The sequence below is a fragment of the Artibeus jamaicensis genome, unplaced genomic scaffold (assembly GCF_021234435.1).
Source record: "Artibeus jamaicensis isolate MK-2021 breed Jamaican fruit bat unplaced genomic scaffold, CSHL_Jam_final contig_797, whole genome shotgun sequence".
In the NCBI taxonomy this organism is placed as follows: Eukaryota; Metazoa; Chordata; class Mammalia; order Chiroptera; family Phyllostomidae; genus Artibeus; species Artibeus jamaicensis.
The window spans coordinates 9136927-9155822 of NW_026521977.1; the positions used below are offsets into that span (position 1 = coordinate 9136927).

Sequence of the window (18896 nt, forward strand, 5' to 3'; positions counted from 1 at the left end):
AAACCGCAGAAGAAAATAAGTCTCTTTACCTCACAGACTCACTTACACAGTGTATCATATCTGTGCTCCCTGAATAGAGGGCCACACACTCAAAATGTTTGACTTTTCTGGAAGGATTTTGAATTGATTCCTTACTACTTTTAGAATTTATTTCCATATGAGTCATTCTAATTTTAAACTGTTTAAAGTGACATAATTTCTTGCATGTTATGTCTGTGTGAATCCAAACCCTTTGAATAGAAACCATTTCAGGAGTGTGGTGGTAATTAGAACATCCAGAGCAGTCACCAGGTGCTCGGTGTGTGCGTTTTAGTGGAAAGCTCCTGGCGTCGGGAGTGATCACTTAGACGCTACGAGCGCTTCCCCGGGGGTCTGTCTCACACTGTTGGGTGACTCTTTCAGACTTCGTGTATTGAGGGCTTTCAGGGAAGGGTCTTACTATAATTTCTGTTTTTTTTATACATTTATTGCTAAGAAAAGTTAATGTGTTTTTTCTCAGTATGAATTTTAAGTTTTAAATCTTATTTTTATCTGTGTCTGTTTTTAACAGGTATTATATTTCAAAAGGTGCTGTGGTAGATCAGTTGGGTGGAGATTTAAATTCAACTCCTCTTCACTGGGCCATCAGGTAAAGGTTTCTTATACACTGAAATTGCACTTCAAAGTCCAGTGACTTCAGTTTATTTTCTGAACATTAACAATCAGCATTTTCCAAGAGAATTTCCTGCAATAATGAAAATATTCTATTCTGTGCTATCCAATATGGTAGGCACTAGCCATATGTGAAATGGAGCTAATAATAAGGATTTAAATTTTAAATTTTATTTAATTTTAATTAATTTGAATTTAAATACCCCCGTCTATGGTTAGTAGCCACAATATTGGAAACTGCAGTTACAGACCATTTGAAAGCCTTTCTTTTCTTTTCCCCCCTTCAATAAATGAATATATATGTATTTACATATTTATATATATAGTTATTCATTTATATATGTATATAAATGAATGCAGCTTTGAAGCATTTCCAAAGAGAGACCTTAAGGCTTCACTATGATGCTCAAACTCAAATGTGTGTCTTTTACTTTCTGTTTTAATCAAAATAAATATTATACTTGATCACATGAACAAAAGTGATAGTTCAGTGAACTATAAACTTAAATCAGTTCTTTTCTCTGATATGTATAGCCATCTGAAAATGAAGTTAGTAAGTGCCTGTATTGATACTTAACAGTTTCTTTATTTTTCATTTTAACTCCATGCTCTGTGGGTGGTGGGATGACATGAACCTGAAACTAAAATGAATACTTGTTTATTTAAGACAAGGAATGGAATCTTTTCTCCGTAGCCAAGAATGAAGAGTCTAGGGTTGAGGCATAATTAAGCTACCGAGGCACTGTGCCTTCTTTGGAGAGTGAGCTGTAATCACGTGCGCTAATATCTGGTTCCTTAAGAATAATATTATGAAAGTATAGCTGCAGCCTGAATGTTATATTGTAGCATATCTGGCTCATGATTAATGTAAAGTAGCAACAGGGAGGTCTAAGTGGTTTTAAAGCTTACATTTCTAGCATTAGTCATGTAAAATGATTATTCGTACAGGGTAGCAACATGAGGTTTAAGGTAGATTAGGAGGCTGTTAAGGTTATTACCTGCACTTGAGGAGGACTGTCCAGACATAAGTTTGGAGCATCTGAGTAAAAGACATTTAGAGAATCTCCAGGGTTTTAAGAATCTTAACTGCCAGGAAATACATTTTATATCTAACTAAATTCCTCATGTCTTAAAGATGCCAATTTCTCCCTGAGTTTATTTTATTCTTCTGCATGCCATAGAACACAGTATAATTTTTCCTCTCTATTTACAGGCAAGGGCATTTACCTATGGTCATATTATTACTGCAGTACGGTGCAGACCCCACTCTCATCGATGGGGAAGGATTCAGCAGCATCCACCTGGCAGTGTTATTCCAGCACATGCCCATCATAGCGTATCTCATCTCAAAGGGACAGGTATATTCTGAAACATATTTCATACTCTAGCTAGTGCAGATTTGAAGAGATTGGGAAGATGATTAGTAGTCTGTTCTCATGTTTAAAGTAGAAGTTACAGATATCCAGATACTCAGATATTAGCCTCTGTGAGTCTAGGTGTTGCGGCTTCAGTGGAGCAGCAAGCACAGGTCATTTAGCTCAGAAACATGTAATAGATGTTTCTGAAACTTGGGAGCCTGTAATAGTTTTCCTCATAACCCTAGTAATTTGCAGAGATTTTAAAAAACATGACTTCAAAGCCTGTATTTTTCTTCTGGTTGACTGTAGAAATGGTAGTTAGGTCACTGAATTTAACCCATCATTGCATTCATTGTTTGAGTCTAAATGGGAGACCAATTTGACTGTGTGTTTCTTATTGTTCTCTAAAGTAATTCCATGAAAAAATGACTTGCCTTCAGAGGCATCCATTTATGGCACAGGTTAAATTATAGGTTATTGGCAGTGGGAGTTTCACTGTCAGCTATATTTGTCTGGGATATGCTTTCTCATAGTGAAGTAGTTTATATGTTAGCAGGCTCGCCCGTGACAGGCGTGGAAACATGTTTGCGCAAACGCTGTCGGGATGACTGTGTTGTCTTTAAATAAGCACTTTCTCCCAGACTCAGCCGATTGAAGTAGGATAATTATAACCTTCTGGGGCTCACTTCGGAAAGATGATCGAGGAGGAATCCTTTCTGCTTCTCTTTGGGTTCCTTCCCACGTTGTATTCCCTCCAGGGCCCCTGAGAATCTTCAATAATTGAAACTTTTTTTGGCTTTGTTGGAACCATTATTATATACTTCGAGCCTGGGCCCATTTTATTAAAAGGTGGTATGATTTCCTTTTTTGAAAAAATTCTACTATATATATTTTTTAAATATATTATTATTATTATTATTATTATTATTTTAGAGAGAGAGGGGAAGGAAAGGAGAAAGAGAGGGAGAGAAACATCAATGTGTGGTTTCCTCTCATATGGCCCCCACTGGGGACCTGGCCCGCAACCCAGGCATGTGCCCTGATTGGGAATTGAACTGCAACCCTTTGGTTCACAGCCTGCACTCAATCCACTGAGCTACACCAGCCAGGGCCTTTTTTTTTTTTTTTTTTTTTTAATATTCTGGAAGAATAGAAAAGAAATTGTCATGTGTTACCTTTTAAAACATAAAATGATAAATCCAAAAAATATGGCGAGTTGCCTCCAAAGGTAGGGAGTTTATTGTTACTGGGAGTGTTTGAGGAGAGGCCGGACCACCGTGTGTAAGAGATGGTGGTACGCATGAATGTCTCAGTTAAGGCTAAACTAGATGACTTCTAAGGTCTCTACTTCTAAAGTCTCTCCTATTTGATGGTGATTATTGTTTTTCTCTTTTCCTCAGCTCTCTTCCATTCACAGTATCTAACACTTTAAATGAAATCACATGTTCACATATTCCCTATAGAAGTATTCTCATGAGTCAATGGATTTTTATGTTGTGGCTGTGAAGCAGAACATTCTTTTATTCAAATGCTATCTGAACCCTCCTTGTAGACACAGTGATGGTGTTGATGTATTAAAGAGAGACTTCTGTTAGGAGAAGAAAGAGTTCGGACTGGGGCTGCACTTAGGCTGATTAACTCTTCTGTTTGAACAGAGTGTGAACATGACCGACCTAAATGGGCAGACGCCTCTCATGTTATCAGCTCACAAAATACTTGGGTAAGTGAATTTAATTAAATTGGCTTATTCTGATTCTTGGTTCTGACAGTTTCTTCTTTGTGTATATAATTTTAAGTATCTTACTCCGTGTGAAATGATGCTGCATTCTGAAGAATATGATAAGGTTTTCCACCCTGTGACTAGGATCAGGACTTCTTAGGTAGTTGTACATAGAAAAGCACCACTGAAATAAATTTTCTCTTTTCTGATAGCTCATGGAAAAAGTTTGAAAACTACTATAACAAAATAATTTCCTTACAAAACTGCTAGAGATTTCATAGCATATACTTATCAACATGACTTACATTTCTTAGTTTGCATTTTCAAAAAAATGGTGACAAGTTCAAAGGTTCTCATCATTTGAAATCTACATGATAAATCTGCTTTCCAGAAAACAATAGATGTTGAGGTTCACTGCCATTGTTGACTGCTCTGAAAATATTAATTATAACTGATCTATGAAAATAGTTTATCTGTTCACATCAAGCACTTGCATATTTAAATTTTTTTAATGACTACCATATAGTCCAACTTCTGATTTTCTTCTTTTCAGATCTGTGCTATAGTTATCCCTTCATCAGTTTGTTTCCAGTGTAATGTTCAGTTTCTGACTCTGCTTTTACTTTGGATTTCTGTCTTAGGAACTGAGTTAGTTCTGATGCTGTTTCCTTCTCATTCATCGAGTAGTAGGTTGGGGGTAGGACTGTGTTAGAAAGCGTTTTGTCTTCTTTGCTGGTGACTCTGAAGTCAGGCAGAGTGTTTAAAGATCTTGATAGAATAAGTAAAGTAGAATATTATTTCATTAAAAGACTTAAGTCGTCGTGAAGGAAGGGCAGGTATTGATAAAGCAAAAATATTTTATTGAATTTTGCCTTCTAGTTGATGATTTTCTAAGGTAAACACATATTTTAGGACATTATTATACCTGCTTTATTTAATAATAGGTTTAAAGGGAGAATGTGAAGTTAGCTTTTGGTTTATCTCCTCAAATATAATATTTTACATTTAGTTTTTAATTAGATAAATAACATAGAATTTAATATTGGCCAAAGCTAAGTTGCACGATTTAAAAAAAGATGTTGACCAACAGAACAACAACATGAAAGTAAAAGCTTGAAAGACAGAGGCAGGAGTGATGTGAAAATTGTGTTACCTGTCCAGTAGACTGTCTGATATGTATCTCTCCTGTTAACATCACATAGAACTCTGCACAAAGAAGTTCTTCAGTTTCCAGAATGCTTACTGATTTGTTCACTGATATATTAGCTTAAAAAATTGGTTATTTACATTTACCCCTCAAATCATTCATCTCTCTAATACCGCTTGGTATTTTATTGTTTTGAAACAGGCCAGAACCAACTGGATTTCTTTTAAAGTTTAATCCTTCCCTCAATGTGGTTGATAAAATACAGCAGAACACCCCGCTTCACTGGGCAGTGGCAGCAGGAAATGTCACTGCAGTTGATAAGCTTTTGGAAGCTGGTTCTAGCCTGGATATCCAAAATGCTAAGGTATGACCAGGTATTTATCTCCCTTAGCCTACTGTAGCTTCAGTTGAAGGATTGAAAAGTTAACGTAACAGGAAGCTGTACGTATGACTTAATTACCAGAGGAGAGATGTAAACAGTAACAGCTGGCTACCCCCAGAATATATATGTTTAGTCTGTGATTCTGGTGAGTTTTTAAAAAAAAGTATAGTATCTATACTATATCCAAAATGTAATTGATTTTTCTTCTCCTCTTCTCTTCTCTTCTCTTCTCTTCTCTTCTCTTCTCTTCTCTTCTCTTCTCTTCTCTTCTCTTCTCTTCTCTTCTCTTCTCTTCTCTTCTCTCAGGGAGAAACACCTCTTGAGATGGCTCTACAAAGTAAAAATCAGCTCATTGTTCACATGCTGAAAACAGAAGCCAAAATGAGAGCCAACAAAAAGTTCACGCTTTGGAGGTGGCTGCAGAAATGCGAGGTATTTTCATATGGGCCCTACGCTATAAGAACTGTTTTATTCATTCGCGTGTGTTTTGTAAGGCATCGGGAAACCAGGGAGTGCTGCATTTCTCCTGACTGTATCTTCCCACATGCATCCCACAACCCAAAGTTGGGAATTGGGCACTGTCACTGGCGATGTGGTGTTCGTCCTCAACTAGATGGCTCTGCAGTGAATGCCATGTTGCCTTCTGGACGGACATCATGGTGCACTTCCACATTTATTCAATCAGTGAATTGAAATGCAGATGGTTTAGATATCTCGGAAGTAAAAGGAAAGATGCTTTTTTCAGGAAATTTTATGGAAACTTTTGTTAAAGAACTTGTTTCTTATTAACTTTTTTTCAAAAGGAAAATAGTAACATTCAAAATGTCTTGTTAGAATTATGAGGAGTTAGACTAAAAATAGTGATGTTGCAACCAACTTTAAGCATATGATGTCATTTCATAAAGTAAAAGTAATCTGACATTGCAAGAGATGAAGTCCAAATTTTATGATTTTTTTAATTTGACAATTCTTCTGAGTGGTGCTCTTCTAAACGTAAAAGCAAAGTGAATAATGGTAAAATGAATTCAGCTTGTTCTTATAAATGGCCAGCAAAATCTAAATCATAATAGTAAATATAATTTACTATAAAATATAATTTAAACTGTTAAAAATGGAGTTTTGAATTGATTCCACTATTTTTAATGGAATATGTGATAGATAGCATCATCTTATCTAAAAATAATTGGTAACTATACTTTCAGAATGATTCTGAATCAACAGACACCAGATTTCTATGGAGAGGGTCATCGGGAATACTATACATGTTTGCAGTTGGGTATTTGGAGGGAGAGAGAAGGAAATAGTGGTCACTCCTCAGTCTCCTTCGCCAACCCTTCCGCTTCTCCCCCACCCCATACGGTAGGGTGCCCTAGGGTTTTGGCCTTGTACTTCTTTTACTTGTATTCATTCCCTTGGTGATTTCATGCACTTCCATGGCTTTAAATGCTGTCTATATATCGATGACTCCCAAAGGTGTCTCTAGTTTAGACCTTTCCAGACTCGTATCTCCCAGCTGCCTTCACGACTTGCCAGTTCAGTGTCTGATAGGCATCTCCCATATACCATATCCAGAACCGAACTGCTGATCTTTTCCGCATCCCGCTCACTATTCCATCCATAGCCTTCCACATCTCAGTACATGGCACTCCAGCTTTCCACCCAGCTGTGTGTTTTCTTAGTCACACTGTGCATATAGGCCATTTGAAAAACACATTAGCTGGTTCTGCCCTTGCCCGTCCACCAATGGCCTTTTGGTCCAGCCACCATTCTCCTTCATGTGACTCACTGTGGTTGTCTGACATCTCCCTGGCCCCACTCCCCTGTAGTCTGTTCTTAGCAGAGCAGCCAGATTAATCGTTTAAAATGTAAGTCAGGTCCTATCATTCATCTGCTCAGAATCCTGTCTACCTCCTTCTCCCGGAATAAGAGCCAAAGTCCTTACAATGGCTTATAGGGCCCCTTCTGGCCCAGCTTTTTATATACTATAAAATCCACTTAGTACAGTTGTCTGTCTTCCCCTACTAGAGTTTAAGCTTAACAAGAGAAAGACCTGAAATTCATTTGTTATGTCCCAGGTGACTAGAATAGTACCTCCATATATACAGGGTGGGGTAAAAGCAGGTTTACAGTGTGAGTACCCAAAACACAGAGTTTATTCTTGTAGTAGTGTTTATTTAGTAATCACTATATTATTTACCATATAAACAGCTGCGAACCTACTTTTGCCCCACCTTGTATATGCACTGGAATGATTGTTGAATGAGTGAATGGTGTGACTCGTCTGTGGGTGTTATATCTGGGATTAAAACTTTGAGATCCGTATTTAATTTGTGTTCTGAAGTTAAATTGCTGTAGATTCTAAGTTTACCTTTTTTTAAAAAAAATCTAAACTTGCTCATTTTGTGTAATGCAGTCTAATTTGGAAGCATTTTAAAGATCTGGTATCATTTGAAATTATCCATCCTTAGGATGTGGCTCAGAGAAGTAAATAGTGAAGAAGATAGGGCAGAATATAATTTCTTCCTTTGCTGTTGAAAAGGCCCTGCTTGCTTCCAAGGTCATGCACATGTTGCAGCTAAGGGTCTGCGTTGTAAAATCGTGGTGCCCGGTTTCTCTGCAGTAGTCACACTGTTGCTTCATAGACTCCTTTTTACTTTGCCAGGACATGTTTTCGCCTTTGGCATCTGTGTGACTTTGACACTGAGAACCAGTCCCTTCTTGAAACTCTCCTCCCTGGCTTCTGTGGAACCTTTCTTTCTCCTGGTTCTGAAGCTGCCTTTCTGATCACACTGGTCACTCTTTCTTAGTTACCTCCGAGGACTTTGCTTTTTCTCCTTAAATGTGTGTTGGCCAAGATTCTGCCCTTTTGTACCTGCACACAGTCTTTGGGACGTTGTTCATTCATGGCTTTGCCACCTATACGCTGATGCATTCCAGCCTTCTCCTGAGTGGTAGCTCTGCTTTTCTGACTGCCTCCCGGATATGCTATAGATGTGCACAGACATCTAAAATTCCACGTGGGCTAACCTACACTCACCTTTTCTGTCAACCTGTTCCTTCTCACACTCTTTATTAAGGGATGGCACCGTCTGGTGCCCAGGTTGGAACTCGTATGCTCTCCTCATCAGATCTTGGGCGTCCTGCTTTTTGCCTGGCCTATTTGTTGTGCTTGGTACTTTCTGGTATGTACTACTGTTTGAAAGAAATTATTATTTTTTTTAAACGTCAGCTATCGTTAACACTTTTCTAAACAACCACTGCTGGAGGGAAGGAAAGCAAAACAAAGTATGTGTCAGCAACAGTTAGAAAATGTAAGACTTTTAAAAGATTGTTTCTAAGACTTGTAATTTCCCAAACTTTAAATTTATTAGTCAGAAACTTTGAAGGAAAACTTTGTGTTCTGCTGTTGTATTACTTGTTATTATATGTTTAGAAAGTAGTTCTTCTAATGAGCTAATATTTATTAAATACTTAGGAGGTAAAATCTGTAAAGTTCTAAAATTCTGAATCTCTTAATAGCTCTTCCTGCTGCTGATGCTTTCTGTGATTACCATGTGGGCTGTTGGATACATATTGGACTTCAATTCAGATTCTTGGCTTTTAAAAGGATGTCTTCTAGTAACGTTGTTTTTTCTGACATCTTTGTTTCCAAGGTGTGTATATTAGTCTTTGCAAAGCTGATTATTGCGTTTCAATTTTATTGCTTATTTCTATTGTTGATTAGCTGGAATCATAGAATTTTTTTTTATTGAGCTGTGTTACTTATCACATAGAAACATCATCAGGGTTGCTGGGAGGGAAGGACTTTAGTGGAATATGATTGGACTGAAAGCTACTTACTTGATCAACCCAATAATTTATTTGAACTGACAATTAGTGGAAAATATATAGCTTTTTTTTTTGAAATGTTAATTTTGATGAATAATGGGGAAATTTTTGTAACTAATTTGCATCTTGAAGCATTTTTGCTCAACTTTCAGCAAATTTGCTTTTTCTTTTTTTAATCTGAATTAATTTTAAGCTAGTTATTTTTGTTCTTAATGTTATATAGTTGAAACAGCCTAATTAAATCACAGGAGGTTATAAATAGCAATTATGGTGCAGTTCTGTTTTTAGGAAAACATTTACACATTATGTATAGTCATCTGTTAAGACTCATTACCTGGATTCAAGTCAGGCCTCACCATACAACAGGCCAGCCCCGGACGACTCGTTTTACTTTTCTGTGCTTCAGCTTGTGTATAAAACGGGGATAATAATCATCACAACACTTGCCTCATGGTTAATACCCACACAGTGCTTCGAACCATGGCTGATACACGATTCTCCATAATCTCATCAGGCCCATCTCTTCTTTCCTTTCTCAGTAAAAGGGCATGTAGTTCCTCCTGTGAATAAGGGGCATCTTCCTTGGACTGCTGTCTTCCTCCGTTCTTCTCTTCACTTCCCACGTCCAGCTCATTGCCGAGTCCTTGCTCAGCCTCCAGTGGGTCTCCTCTCTCCATCTACACGACTGGCACCCTGGACCAAACCTCTCAGCTGCCCCCCTGACTCCCACTCTTGCCCTTTTCTAGGTCACCCCCACTTTAGCAATCAGGGTCATCTTCTAGAAAGGCAAATCAGTTTTTGTCTTTTTCTCCTGCTCAAATCCTCCAGCAGGTTTTCCTTGTACTCAGAATAAAACCCAAACTCCTTGCCTAGGAGGTATTATGTGATTTGTTCTTTCCCCTCTGACTTCACCTCTTTCTTTCCTTGTTCTCCAACCTTCTTTCTCTTTCTGGAACACATCAAGCTCACCCCACCCAGGTTCTTGGCTTGCGCTTGTATCTTTGTCTGACACGTTCTGATTGTGTAACTGGAGACGTCTCACGCTGGCCCGAGTCCAGCCGGGCCTCCTTCGTGAGGCCTTCCCTGACACCCCGATTTGTTTTCTTGGCAGCACTTAATCACTGTTTCCTGCAGCATAAGGCCCATATAAGCAGGAAACTTCTGTCCGGAATGAATGAAAACTGTAATGATGATCCACAGAAAAAGACCTAAAAGGAAATAGTGTTACTCCTTTAGGGTATGACTATGAGATTCCTGTGCCTTCCTTATGCTCACCAGCATTTTCTGGAATAAGCATGTACATACTTTGTTCCAAGAAAAAACAAAGCCTCAGAGGACTCTTAACCATTTGGTCACTCGAGCAGGACCGTTGGCTGGAAATGAATTAGAATTTTCATGTAAAGCAGAAGCTCAAATTTCTGAAAAGTAGCAAAGTGCCTAATTTGTTTGCTACTCAGAAAACTTGTAACTTAGAGATAGTCATTTATTTTCCACTAATTGGATTGGCTCAGTCTCCAAATAAATTTTAAGCCCGATCATCAATGATCACAATCATCACTCCCCTCTCCTCTCCTTCCCTCGCTGCCCGGAGAGAAAGCAAGGGCAGTATTTACTGACCTTGGATAGGGGCATTTAAGGTTTTGTTTGTGATAGTAAAAACCTACATTATAAAACATGTCCATGAAAGCTTTTGTTTTTGATGACTTGGAGTTGAGGGCTTCACATGTGAGGCTTGTCATCTGGGCTCAATTCCGATGGGAGACACGTGCATATAGTAACTTTATCTGCTCTGCTTCCATTGCTGCCGCACTCCTCTGTCGGGCCCCAGTTCTGTGGAGGCAGGCAGCTGTGAACTTCTACTGTTATTGGGTCCCAGGGGCCGTTGCGTATTGATACAGGCTGCTACCTGACCCCTGTCAGAAGTAGACAGTCTCTTACAAATGAGGTAGTTCTTAATTAGTTCAAACACATTTCTGCTGCAAAATCGCAGACAGGTCATGCCCTGGAGGTGACGTGGGCTCCATGTGACCTATTCAGGCAGCATATTGGGTTTGGGATTTTAATTCTTCTCAAATATTTTATCATAATATGCTAATGATCTGGAAAGCTTACCCTTTTCATGCCCATCATCAACTCTTGTTTTTTCCTGGTACAAATTTTAAAACAGATCCAAGTAAACTATTTTCATGCATAGATTCACTATATGGAGTATTTAATATGAAAGACGGATTTTTTCTTCTTTTGAAACTACAATATTAACATTTGAGTAAGTCGAATATGGATTTCCTAGCTTTTTGTTACTTTAGTGCGAGGGTTAGTGACAACTAGTGCCACTTTCAGCCTTTTTGTGCCTTTTTACGTCCAGGGTCTGTTTCTCAGGCTGGTTGTGGGATGAAAGGACTTAAAGTTATGTGCATCTGTGTGTTTCAGAAACATATTGCTATATACGCTAGAAGAAAGCTTTATAGACGTGAAGGTGGCTCTCCAAGTATTTAAAATTTTGCATTTTGGAGTATCTGATCATAGAGGATATGCTCCGCCCCCCCCCCAAAAAAAAGTGATACAAATACAGTGTGTCTCAATAGAAATAAGAAAGATGCACCGAAAACACGACGTGGTTGGGAATGGAGCCCTGTGTAACTAGCTGTGAGGGCAAGAACACGCACTCGAGAGTCCCTGTGCCTCAGTTTCCTCGTGTGGAAAGTGGCGCACAGTGAGCGTCAGTGAGTGGAAGCTGTCATTGGCGGTTAAGGGGATCGTTTTCATCACTGTTGTCATTTAAGGGAATTTAGAACTGAAATTGGTATGAGTTATAGTTGTTTTCACTAATACCTTGTGTTTATCCTTTTTTCCTTTAGGTTGCTGGTCGGGTATAAGAGCCTTGTATACTTACCGATGGCCTTTCTGCTAAGTTCCATTTTTTGGATGTTCATGACTTGGTTCATCTTATTCTTTCCTCATATCCTTCAAGCTTAAATGTAAACGCCCGTCTCTTTGCCTTTAAAAGAACAGTAATGCCGTTGTTAGAAATTGAGATATTAAAAGAGATCCAGGGAACACAACTCACATTTGTATATATTTAATGATTTTGGTTGAAGATGTTTAATGTCGAAAGTCTACTCAACCTCGGAAATATTCTCAGAGCACACAGTGGAAAAAGTAGGTGTCTGGTATTTACTACTCATTAGAAGGAAACAGTAGAATGAAATGTTTTACTTGGACCCACAAAAATTTCATGTATTGCCTTGAGCTTCTCTCGAAGTTCCAATGGTTCTTTGAACTCGTTCAGTAGTTGTAGTTGATTGGCGCATCTTCTGGGCTCCAAGGTGCCCCGCATGGGAGGGTTTTGGGGGAAGGCCCTCCTCAGTGACGGTCAGTGTGGTGTGTGGTTCTCAGTCCACAGTGGAGGCACTGATAAGTCTACAAAATGTATGGGAGGCAGAAGTTTCAGAGAACAGTACTCCTAATGTATAATTTACTCTGAAATTTTATGTCATCCTATTGTATTTCTTTCTTAAAGAACGCTGTGCTTGCTTCGGCAGCACATATACTAAAATTGGGATGATACAGAGATTAGCATGGCCCCTGTGCAAGGATGACGCCCAAATTTGTGAAGTGTTCCATATTAGAGAAGAAAAAAAAAGAATGCTGGTCACCACACACTGCATTCTTTCCTGGCCTGCTAGTGGACGGGTAGCCCATGGTGGAAGACAAAACTCACCTGAGGAGTAGGATTATCACTGGAAGAGCAGGGCTCAGGCAGTCCAGCCTCGGGTGTGCTGTACTTTTAGGCTGACGGAATCCAATCTCCTAGAAGTGGGGCTAGGGGTTCCTTCTTAGTTTATATCTATTTAAAGCTCCCAGAGAAGGGAAGCATTTTCTCCAGTTTTCATGCTTCCCACCTCTTCCCAGGATCCTTTTTCACCTTCCTGGAAAGTCACCTTGGACTCTAAAAAGCCATTACAAGTTATTTTCCCTACAGATATAAGAAGAAGGAATATAGTGGCTAGAAATCCACCTTTAAGCATTTCATTATGTGATATAAAAATAACTAAATTTACAAGTAACCATGAGTGCATAAAAACTAACAGCACAATGTACCTCAGAGTCATCTGTGCAAGTCCCAAGGCTGCTAAATTCAAGGGTAATTGACATGACACTGAGAAGGGATGGCTGATGTTTTTGTTCACCAGACCATGTGGCAATGGAGTAACAACAGTTTTAAAATTGTGTTTCTTGATGAATTTTTAAAATGTGAGCAATCTACATTATTTCAAATTATATTGAATTATTTCAAATGTGTAGAATCAATATTAGCAACAAAGTAACTCCACCGTAGTTTGAAATCCTCCATTGTAGAACTTAAAGTGTTCAGTATTCATGAAGATTCCATTACATCACAAGAACTGATTTGCACAGCTAGGAGTCTGAAGATGTTGGAGTTGACAAGATGGGGCAGTTTACTCACGTGTGCAGCATAAAGCCTCTGGATCGAGGACTCACATGAGTCCTGTTACTGTCATGAGTCCGTCGGTAGGTGGCACACTTCGCCGTCAGATCCGTGTTTTTCCAGCCGAATGTCAGGGATGTTTGAAGGTCCCGGGTGTGAACTGAAGTGCTCCCCTGAGCAGCCGGCCTTGGTTGGGCTGGTCCTCGTGGGTCTGCAGATCTGGCTGCAGACGGGGGGCACATCTCAGGTTCTGCCTCTAACGAGCTTCCACACTTTAAACAGCAAGGGTTTAGAGTCTTAAGGCCACCTTTTCTACTACGAAGTTTGGTACAAGACATCTTGGCAGCACCTTGGAGGCAAATACTGTTACTGTGTCAATTATGATTTAAATTAGGCAAGGAAAACTGGTTTTTTACTGGTATATTGGTTTATTACTGCACAGAATTTTACTGGAGCAAAATTTAACTCTTAAAGAATTTGTTCTAATTCAAAAACATTTCAAAGTGGGGACCATTTATCCTTGAAACACTCTTTGTCTTAGTTTATAACATCTGCTTTTTCCAAATACTTGGTTTATAATCACTTTGCACAGAGAGCAATTTCTTTTGTTTCTAAATAAACTCAGCCTAAATAAGTTAAGATTATATACTATGCAATAGGAGGTTTTTGGCAAGAATTTATCTAATATATAAAAACATTTTTAGTTTGAATCACTGTACCAAGTGCCTTGGTTTTTTTTTTAATGCTTTTGTTAGAATGATCAGAAAATACTTTTCTGGATGCTCTCAGGAGAGCCACATTATATCATTACAGGTTAATTTATTTGGATCTTGAATGTTTTTTAGTCTTCAGGATGGTCTTCATATATAGCAGCTCTTCCTATCAATATTTTATGTGAGTTTCAACTGTTGAGGAGGGATTAAATTTGTCAACTATGACCAAGTTTCCATAGGATTAGAACATAGAATGGGGCCAGGTTTTCGGGCAAGGATGTGTTAGATAAGGGAAGGTGAGGAGAGAATGCAGAGGGTAGAGATTCTTAGGTACCAGGGATGAAGTTTGCATATGTTATAACTATGCTTTTAAGGGAAGTCGGGTATGTTCCTTAACCTGGCATTAACATCTAGCAGGCACTCCTTTCTATTTTGCTTTTATTCTCAGCATAATAGGCTTCCTTCACTTCTTCTACAAGACTTGGGCAACGGATCCAGGCTTCACTAAGGCTTCTGAAGAAGAAAGGAAAACGGTGAGCTTTCTCTGTGACGTTACTGTTTTTTTAATAGTAGGGTATATAAACTTCTGAAGATCACAGCTGTGTTGGTTTTGTCCTGACTGCATCTCTGGTGCCTGGCACCTCATAGGTGCATCATGAATGTGAAATGAATAAATCAGCAAAATGGGATTTCTCCACTGTCACACTTTTTCATTTGCTTACATGAAAATTAAAAAAAAAAAAATGAGTATAAAAACAAGAAAAAAGAAAAAAAAGAATACGAGTATAATACCTATAGGCATTAAGTCCTAACCCCATGCTCACTCTTTCAGGTCCTCAGCCTGAGACTTTTAGAGACATAAACTTGCCTTCACTCTGTTTTACTGTAAAGGTACTATTTTAGTGCCAAATGTTAGCTCCAAGGAATACACTAATTGGCTATTAAATTACTAGGTTAATTACACTGTTTTATAATATTAATAAATAATTATGACTCATCTTCTACAAAATTTAAATTTCTATTAAAGCAACACCTCACCAGGACTTTTTCACATGTCATTTCTGTCAGCAGGTACAGTCTTCCACTTCATTATAGTTAGACGCTTAGATGCTTAGGTAATGATCATAGAGCCTAAATGCCCTCCTCTAATACATGGCGTAGGCAGGAGCCAGGGCAAGTCCTCTTCACTGACCGAGGAGATGCCCCTTCTCTTCCTCAGATGTGCAGTTGTCAGGTGGCGTGGCGTGTCCTCCATTGCTCGTGAATGTTTTCAAGCTGGGGAGGGTGTCGTCTCGTTACCTAAAGCCTGTGTTCCTCAAAGACAGTTCTTGGTGTTTATAGCGATCAGTTCTGTCGTATACTGACAGGTTTTGGTTCTTTTTAGGAGGGTCCATGTTTACTCTCCTCCGGCAGATTATAACTGGGGATCATTGCTATTGATGGAGAGAAGGGGGTATAATTTTTGTGCATTCTGATTTATTGGCTGTGGTTGAAAATGCAGCCTTGAAAAGTCTCATTATTTCAGGCACAGAATGATTTGTTGGCAAGTCTTAGAAATTGCTTTTTTAGCTACCTCAGACTGGAGAGAGAGCTGTGATTACAGTATATAACCATGCATTATACGTTCCCCTGCATAGCACAAACGTAAGGTCAAACTCCGTGTCTTTTAGAACATCATCACCCTCGCAGAGACCGGCTGTCTGGACCTCAGGACATTCTGTACGTCGTGTCTAGTGAGTGAGTCTTTTCTTTATAATTCTTTTCCCATTGTAAAAGCAAATTCTTGGTTACATTGCTCATGTAAGCATTTACTAAATCTTCATGGTATATTTATATACCTTTGTTTCTACTGGGTTCTAATTTTGCATTACTGTCAGAACAATTTTCTGCCTTGAACATATGGGAGAAAGATATTTATAATCTTTTGAAGTTGCCTGCGATTAAAAGTCTCCTTGTATTTTTTGTTTGCTTTTTCCTGCCACAAAGCATATGATAGAACTAACTTGGAGTCAGAGGCTCATGACGGCCCTAGGAATAATTTAGTGAAACTTCTCATTTTGCAGTTGAGGAATCATGGCCTACAAGGAGGAAGGAACTTTCCCTAAAAGGTTGGCAGAGCCAGAAATGTAACTCAGGTTTCTCTTCTCTTAGGCCGGTGCTCCTGGTGCGGTAGGAGTACTGTCTTATTTCTCGTTAGTCTGTGTCAGTAGGGAATTCAAATCCCCTTTAGTGAGGGCTTCAATGAATTAGATATAGAGAAGTAAATATCTTATTAATAAGGTATTCCAGAGCCTCTTTGTGAATCGGTGATCTACTATTTAGAATTATTTGTGCCAGCGTCTTTGTGATTTAAGAATAAGGTTTTGCTTGTGATTTGCTACCACTTTGAGACACAGGTTTATGCTTGGACCTCTCTTCATTGCCCACTTAGGTAAGGAAGCCGCTAAGGTCACTCCATTGCCCTGTGTGCAATTCCTGTGTCGCTCGATACGATCAACACTGCCTCTGGACTGGACGCTGCATAGGTGAGAGGCTGAATTTTTCAGTTACCACTGCAAAGCTAAGCCTATATTTAGTTGTGTGTGTGACTCATAGGAAAAGTGGAAGGGACTCCATTTGGTAGCTCTTCCTCATCAGAGAAGCATCTCTATGGTATAACACTTTCAGAAGACTGACTTTTGATGTTAATATCATTTTATAGTATTTTAGCATTTATAATGTGCTTTCATGTATCATATCCTATTTGATCATCAGGTACCACTCCTATGAGAGTACTATTATTATCTCCATTTTAGAGTTGAAAAAATTTAAAAGGTAAAAAATTATTTGCTTGAAACCACTTTAGTAGCATCAGACTTCTGCTCCAAATGTGTTCTCCGTGTTTTGTGCCTGGTCCCTGGTTCACATTCTCCGCTTGTCCTCCTCAAGGCTCAGGTAGGAGGTAGAATCAGAGATGGAGAGATCTGGGGGTTGCCTTCCACCCAGGGAATATTTCTCGTCCTGATCTGCCTCTGAGCCATCACAGTAAACCCTGGGGTTTGTTGTTAGGAAGTATGGTGGTGGGTCTTTCAAAGACCCGGGCTTTCACGGGAGACATGCTTTTATGATCTTGATGAACAGAACGCTGCCCCAGCTCAGTCAGGTGTCCTGGATACACTTTGATGTGCTTCACATAGAGAACAGGTGAAATGACCTCTTTTAAGTAAGCAATGGATAAATACTAATTCAGTTAACACGGACAACTGACCACGGCATGCCAGAGCCATTTGGTTTTGGTTTAATGGTATTTAAAAGCAAAGTGACAGGTTATTTCTTTACTTTGGTGAAGACTTTGGACAGGAAAGTGGTTAATAAGGTCTTGAGCTGGAAAATCATTGTAAGGAATATTAACTGTTGATTTTTTTTTTGGATGCAGGTTTCGGCAACCATCGCTATTACATATTCTTCTTATTTTTCCTCTCCATCGTGTGTAACTGGATTATATATGAATCTTTCATGTGTAAGTATGAATTTTTCTTACAGCAGGCTCATGCACCCACACGCACATACGCTTTCCCTTGTAAGTGCTTGTGTGTCACATTCTGGCTGGGTGACTGTAACCTGTACCCTGCACACAAACCAAATGGAAACCTGCGAACTCTGGGCATTGGACAGCTGCAGGAAATGCTAGAGGATGTTAGTTGTCAGTACCTTTGAAGAAATTTTACTCTAAAATGGCCTGGGTAGATTAGGAAAGTGGTCAAATATGCAAATTAACTTAAGGCAAGTGCGGATTTATGCCCCAGTGAAAGGAAGAAAACTCAGCTGCTCAGGTACACAGCAAGGGAAGTGGTAAGTAGATAAGACAGGTGGTGGGGAGGCTGGTGGTAGAGAGGTTGGGGGTGGGGTTGGAAGGTGGTCACAGTAATTAAGGAACAAAACTGAAAGTACATGTTCTTTGACAGATCTCAGGTCACAACTTATAACTGATGGAAAAAACTGTAACTGTCATTAAAAGGTTGGAAATAATAATGTGGAAGAAAATATTAGATCACTTATTCTGCATCCCCAAGAAAATCACTTTTTAGTAACAGTATAAAGGCGGCCTCTAGGGGTCTCAGGGAGTGATATCCAAGGGTTCCAAGGCGAGTGACAAAGAGGAGGGTTTTAATGGAAGCAAGAAGGATTTCGGTAGCTCCTGAGAACTGCAGGACTGTGCTTTTCTGACCTTGGGTAGGTTACCTACCTGGAAAACCCTACAGTGCTTGTAGTTTACTTTGACTTTGTTTAACTATTCACTATTTATTTATTTATTTTGAAAGCTTTGGGAGACTTTGGCTCTAGAAGCTTCATGGCTGATCTGTTTCCATCCCCCCTTCTGTTAAATTCATGCTCAGGTCTTGTATTTTGCCAGTTAAATACTAATTTGTTGCTTGAACAAAAAATTGGGAATGATTCAGGAAGATGTTAGGAAAGGGTTTTCTTACCTTTTTTTCCTTTTTCCTTTATCATCCCAAATCTTACCCCTCCCTATCTCCCCATGCCGCCTTCTTGGCTTTCTTTAGTTTAAATTTTTCTTTAGTTTAAATTCTTTAGTTTTTGAAAGATAATTCCTTCTACACTGTTCCTCAGCTTCCCAGCTTCCCTCCCCAGAAATATCCAGAATTA

The 18896-nt window shown here is 39.1% G+C and overlaps 1 protein-coding gene and 1 non-coding gene across 4 annotated transcripts in view; both read left to right on the forward strand.

The window, feature by feature from the left end:
• Positions 1-18896, forward strand: part of ZDHHC13 (zinc finger DHHC-type palmitoyltransferase 13) — a 53581-nt gene that overhangs the window by 15419 nt on the left and 19266 nt on the right. For all 3 annotated transcript variants that reach the window (XM_053673093.1, XM_053673094.1, XM_053673092.1), the window contains 11 exons: positions 551-628; positions 1865-2009; positions 3665-3729; positions 5078-5240; positions 5565-5690; positions 8778-8911; positions 11945-12044; positions 14657-14782; positions 15920-15982; positions 16681-16774; positions 17665-17748. In XM_053673093.1, coding sequence (XP_053529068.1) covers positions 1881-2009; positions 3665-3729; positions 5078-5240; positions 5565-5690; positions 8778-8911; positions 11945-12044; positions 14657-14782; positions 15920-15982; positions 16681-16774; positions 17665-17748 — 1084 coding nt within the window. In that variant the 5' untranslated portion in view covers positions 551-628; positions 1865-1880. The remainder of the gene's footprint in view (positions 1-550; positions 629-1864; positions 2010-3664; positions 3730-5077; positions 5241-5564; positions 5691-8777; positions 8912-11944; positions 12045-14656; positions 14783-15919; positions 15983-16680; positions 16775-17664; positions 17749-18896) is intronic.
• On the forward strand, positions 12613-12716 carry LOC119053123 (U6 spliceosomal RNA). Its single transcript, XR_005083243.1, has one exon. It is a non-coding gene; the product is annotated as a U6 spliceosomal RNA (small nuclear RNA).